The sequence below is a fragment of the Eretmochelys imbricata genome, chromosome 14 (assembly GCF_965152235.1).
Source record: "Eretmochelys imbricata isolate rEreImb1 chromosome 14, rEreImb1.hap1, whole genome shotgun sequence".
NCBI classification, from domain to species: Eukaryota; Metazoa; Chordata; order Testudines; family Cheloniidae; genus Eretmochelys; species Eretmochelys imbricata.
Window position 1 is genome coordinate 42,517,471 of NC_135585.1, and position 5,858 is coordinate 42,523,328.

The window sequence follows — 5,858 nt, forward strand, 5'->3', positions numbered from 1 at the left end:
ATGGTCACCTCCACACTTACTGCACTTTATTTTCCCATTGGAATTATTTGCAACATGACCAAATCTCTGGCCGCTGTAGCATCTCACAGAAAGAGGACTATAGGACTTTGATACACTAAAGTTACTCTGATATTCTGGACTATCTGGTCACATCCCTCCCTTAAAATGTGACCAGCACAGCTGTCAACCACTTGCTATCACTGCCTCTTCTGCTAATTAGCCACTTAGCACTTATCACCTTATCTCCACCTATTCCTTGCTTTCTTTCCTGAAATTTCATTTGGCACCCAGATACCACCCATCTTGTTTCTGTGAGGAATTTGGGTAGCTGACAACTTATTTGTATTTTACTTAGCACCTTTGTCTTAAGGAGTGTCCCTACTTGGTCTTTGTTTTTACATTCCACTAATGAGTCTCCAGCAGGTACCATCTTAGCTCTTGCTCTGTCTCCAGCACTTTTTTGATCCCCTCTGCCATTCTCAGGGGGTTGATATCTCCTATCTTTATGTCCTTATCTATGGATTTTACTGTTAGGTAATTTCCCCCCATTTCCCTTTCCTGCCCTCCTATTTGCTGGTCCTTCTTCTGGGTGCAGAGAATCTCCCCTTTTCTTTTTCCTTGCTGGCATCCAGTCTTCGTCAATGCTTTCCCTGTACTCATGGTCTAGCCTGGTTTCAGTTTCATTTCTCTCATCCATCTCACTCTGCCCAGCCAGCCACCGAGCCAGCACCCCACAGTCACCACTGAAACAGCCTTTCTTCAACCAGAGCCTGGACACTTCCTTTTACACCCCATCGCTTTATATAGGATCAAGGAGCCAATCAGGGATAGCTAAGACCACTGTCAGTCAGATCACATGAGGCGGAACTTCCCCTGGTGTTAAACCACTGCAGATTGTGTGTTGCAAGGAATAATCAAATTACAGGTAGCAATGTGGGGATGTTTGTTGCCTGGTAGTCCTATAGACCCACTAGGCCTTACATCATCTCTTCTAGGGGTGCTGCCCAGACAGGCTCTTCTAGGAGGATGATGGTATGCTTGGCAGATAAGGGAAGCTTGACTATCAAATCCACACTAATAACCACCTAGAGTCTAGATAGGGTGTCTGAAGGTGCTGAGGGGCGCCTTCTTACTAACTAAAGGAGGAAGTGGTCTTGGGGAATAGAGCATCCAGGAAAATATAGGGCTTGAGGATGCACACCAGCTGGGTATGGTCAGGGAGGTATTCCCCTTTTCAGGACAGGGCATTGGCTGCCTTGTTCTGGTGACAGGTGATGGTAAAATAAAAGTGTGTGAACAACAGGGCCCACTGAAGCTTTGGTTCTGCGCCTTTGCCCTACGGAGATAGTCCAAGATTTTAGGATCTGTGTATACCTGTATTGGGTGTTGGGCACCTTCAAGGTGGTGGCGCCATTCCCCGAAGGTGACTTTGATTGCTAGAAGCTCCGTATCTAAAATCTCATAATTTTGTTCTGCTGGGTGTGAGTTTCCGAGAATAATAAGCACAAGGGAACAGGTGCTGTTGCGGGCCTGATTCTTGGGGAAGTATGGTCCCAATTGCAACATTAGATGCATCAGTCTCACTGACAAAGGCCCGCATTGGGTCAGGATGGATCAAGACTGGAGCACTGGTGAAGGCCATCTTGAGCTGGTCGAACAGCTGTTAAGCCTCCGGAGAGTAAGTGAAAGAGGCGTGTTTGCGGAGGAGCACTGTCAATGGGGCTATCTGGTCTGAAAACCCAGGCATGAAGTGCCTATAAAAATTAGCAAACCCAAGGAAGCACTGCAGCTCCTTGATGTTCCAGGGGTGCCGCCCAGGTCCAAACAGCGTTCACCTTCCTGGGGTCCATTTTGAGGCTCTCGGAGACAGTATGTAACCCAACTACTTCACAGAGTGTTGGTCAAAGCTGCCCATTTGTGTTCGCACCATGGGAAGTTCTCCCTGAGGGCTGTCAACCTGTTCAGGCGTGTTTAGTGTCCCTTGGAACGTGCTGGGTAGGGGGTGACCCACTGCCTCCATGTCCCCCAGGGCTGGCCTTGTACAAGTGTGAGGGGTGGTCCAGGAAAACTCCCAGAATCCTTGGCAAAGGTAGGCAGGACTAGTGGCAGGAGCTTGGGATCCCAGAACTGAAGCCAGGAGTCAGAGCCAGTGTCAGGGTCAAGCTGAGGGTCAAGCAAAAATCAGAGTCAGAGTTAAGCCGAGGGTCAGAGCCAAAGACAGAGTCAGGATTGGGATGTGGGTCAAACCCAGGTTTTGACCTTTAATCCTATTTGTTACTCTTCTCTGGACTTTCTCCAATTTGTCCACATCTTTCCTGAAATGTGGTGCCCAGGAGTGGAAGAATTACTTCTCGTGTCTTGCCTAAACACACCTGCTAATACATCCCAGAATTATATTTGCTTTTTTTTGCAACAGTGTTACACTGTTGACTCATATTTAGCTTGTGATCCACAATGACCCCCAGATCCCTTTCCACAGTACTTCTTCCTTCTGCACTCATTTCCCATTGGGTATGTGTGCAACTGATTGTTCCTTCCTAAGTGGAGTACGTTGCATTTGTCCTTATTGAATTTCATCCTATTTACTTCAGACCATTTCTCCAGTTTGTCCAGATCATTTTGAATTTTAATCCTATCCTCCAAAACACTCACAACCCCTCCCAGCTTGGTATTGTCTGCAAACTTTATAAGTGTACTCTCTATGTCATTATCTAAATTGTTGATGAAGATATTGAACAGAACCCGACCCAAAACATATCCCTGTGGGACCCCACTCATTATGCCCTTCCAGCGTGACTGTAAACCACTGATAACGACTCTCTGGGAATGGTTTTCCAACCAGTTATGCACCCACCTTATAGTAGCTCCATCTAGGTTGTATTTCCCTACTTTGTTTATGAGAAGGTCATGAGAGACAGTATCAAAAGCCTTACTAAAGTCAAGATATACCACATCTACTGCTTCCTGCCATCCACAAGGCTTGTTACCCTGTCAAAGAAAGCTATCAGGTTGGTTTGACATGCTTTGTTCTTGACAAATCCATGCTGATTTTACTTATCACCTCATTATCTTCTAGGTGTTTGCAAACTGATTGCTTAATTATTTGCTCCATTACCTTTCCGGGTACAGAAGTTAAGCTGACTGGTCTGTAATTCCCTGGGTTGTCCTTATTTCCCTTTTTATAGATGGGTACTATATTTGCCCTTTTCCAGTCTTCTGGTATGTCTCCGGTCTTCCATGACTTTTCAATGGGGTGGCGAGTGGTGATAGAGTCTTACTAGCCCGGATCACACATGCCAGATTGTTTCTAGACTTTGAGTTTAGGGAAAGCATTTTTTTTCACCCAGTGCCTTTCCTGTATTATCATCCAACACTCATTATGAAGTGGGGAGGGTCATTTCCCAGTTAGGGTTGTACATCAGCCTGGTTTTGCACCTTCTTAAGATCCATCCTCCAAAGAGCTGTATTTTATGACTGCTACATAGCTACTGTTGGGAAACAGAAAAGGCACTGCCAGTCCCTCACCATGTTCCCATCACCACCACAGGCACTAAGGGAGAATTTAGTCCACTTCATAATTTATGGCATGAACTGATCTCTTGTGAGGGGGTGAAAATTATTCCTTCTCCTACAGGGCACTGAAATGCTGAATATACCAGGATATATTGTTAGAATTAATGGAAAGAAATCTAACAGCATGACGTTGCCTAAGAACTCTGGACCACATTGAAAAATCTCAGTCTAAGATTTTAGTTGATGTTTGATTTTGACTCCTAAGACATGGAATGATTCTGGCCATTGCCAGAAGTGAAATATAGCATTTAAGCACCATTGTTAAGCTCTGGTATGTCACTAGAAAGGATATGATAGACAGAGAAATGATCTGATCTGTAATATCAGTATGTGGCTACCAGATAAATGGGCTTTTATAGTAATCACTGATATCCGTGTCGAACACCCTCTTCCCCATCAGAGCAATGTTCTGTCCTCGGACTCAGTTTCCTAGCACTTTGCTCTGAAATCTAAACTTAGCCTTAAAATTTCAGCCTGTAACCAGGAGAGGGAGGGATTTTCTGAATATTTATGGAATTAATTCACGAGATTTGATTAACTTTTAACTCTGTGTCCTTCCAATTCAGTCGCACAGATTTATTGTTCCTAGACTCAACCAATGGCAGACTGCAGAAACCAAACAGCCATCACTGAATTCTTCCTCCTGGGATTCGGGGATCTCCCTGACCTGCAAATTCTTCTCTTCCTGATGTTCCTAGTGATCTACATGGCAACCGTGGTTGGGAACACCCTCATTGTGGTGCTCGTTGTGGCTGATCAGCATCTTCACAGCCCCATGTACTTCTTCCTGGGGAATTTGTCCTGCGTAGAGACCTGCTACACCTCAGCCATCGTGCCCCAGATGCTGGCCAGTCTCCTGACTGGGGACAGAACCGTCTCAGTCAGTGGCTGCATCATACAACTGTATTTCTTTGGTTCTCTGGTGGCTACAGAATGCTGTCTCCTAGCAGCGATGTCTTATGATCGGTATTTAGCAATATGTAAACCCCTGCACTATTTAACTCTTATGAATATCAGGTTTTCCTTCCAGTTGGCTGCTGGCTCCTGGTTAAATGGTTTTTTGGGTATTACCATCTTTGTCTTATTCCTATCACAGTTAATATTCTGTGGCCCAAATGAAATTGACTATTTCTATTGTGATGCCCTCCCACTGATAGAGCTCTCCTGCAGTGACACCCACCAGGTCATATTGGTGGATTTCATACTAGCCTGTGTATTCACCCTGCCTCCATTCCTACTAACCCTGACGTCCTACATGTGCATCATCGCCACCATCCTGAGAATCCCTTCCACCACCGGGAGGCAAAAGGCCTTTTCCACCTGCTCCTCTCACCTCATTGTGGTGACAATTTTCTATGGAACCCTAATGATTGTCTACATGCTACCGAAACGTGATACACTGAGAGACCTAAACAAAGTGCTCTCTCTTTGCTACACGGTCCTGACTCCCCTGGTAAACCCCCTCATCTACAGCCTGAGAAACAAAGAAGTCAAGGAAGCTTTGAGGAAAGCAGTCAGTAAATGTGGCTTTCGCAAAAACGTGCAGAGACTCTGAGATAACTTAGCTTTGAAAACCTCAGGCTGTCTGGGTGATTTCAGCAATCATCTCCCATTAAAATTAAGTTGAAAAGTCCTAGTGAAAATCTCAGCACTCAGTGTTGTCCTTCTCTGTGGAAGGACCAGGGAGGGAGGTGGCCATAACCATGTTCCCATCATGGAGTTATGGGCACTAGGCAGAATGGAGACAAAATTGTAACCAATTGTTTAGATCTTTAGAAAAGCCATTCTTGATCAAAATAAATGTTTGGACAATAAAAATAGTAACTCCTTGTGCAGCAGAGTTGGGAATGTAAGCCTGGGAAATCTGCCACCCCTGAAATTGTGCATATTACCGTCATAACCTTCTGCAAACCAACCACCTTCACTGAACTCACAGAGGCCGGAGGCAAGCAACCAGGCCCCAGCAGTGACCTCTGGACACTTCACCAGGAACAGCGTTATAGCTCTTATCTGGGCTACACCCGGCTGTGACCAGCTCCGTGAAAGCAACAGCTCCAGGCTCACCGGGCCCTTGGAGGCAGGGAGGTTGGGCAAACAAAGAGGTAGACTCACACGCCAGGTCCACTGGGACTGTCCAGGCCCAGCTGGGGGTTTGCCAGGGCACCCGTAGAACTGAGGCCGTTCCGGGGGTCGGGTCTGTCAAATGGTCACTGACGAGGGACTCTGCTCCTGGCCCTGCAGGGCACCAGCTGCTCTGCTTCCACCAGCTGCACAGAGCAGTTCAA

General features: G+C 46.2%; 1 protein-coding gene across 1 annotated transcript; it reads left to right on the plus strand.

The window, feature by feature from the left end:
• Positions 1-4,171: 4,171 nt before the first annotated feature.
• On the plus strand, positions 4,172-5,128 carry LOC144275077 (olfactory receptor 6N1-like). The gene has a single exon (XM_077834189.1). The coding sequence runs from the start codon at positions 4,172-4,174 to the stop codon at positions 5,126-5,128; it is 957 nt and encodes a 318-aa protein (XP_077690315.1).
• The last annotated feature ends 730 nt before the right edge of the window (positions 5,129-5,858 follow it).

Excerpts from the sequence above, each read along its gene's own strand:
- LOC144275077 (XM_077834189.1), top strand. The coding sequence starts at position 4,172 with ATGGCAGACTGCAGAAACCAAACAGCCATCACTGAATTCTTCCTCCTG.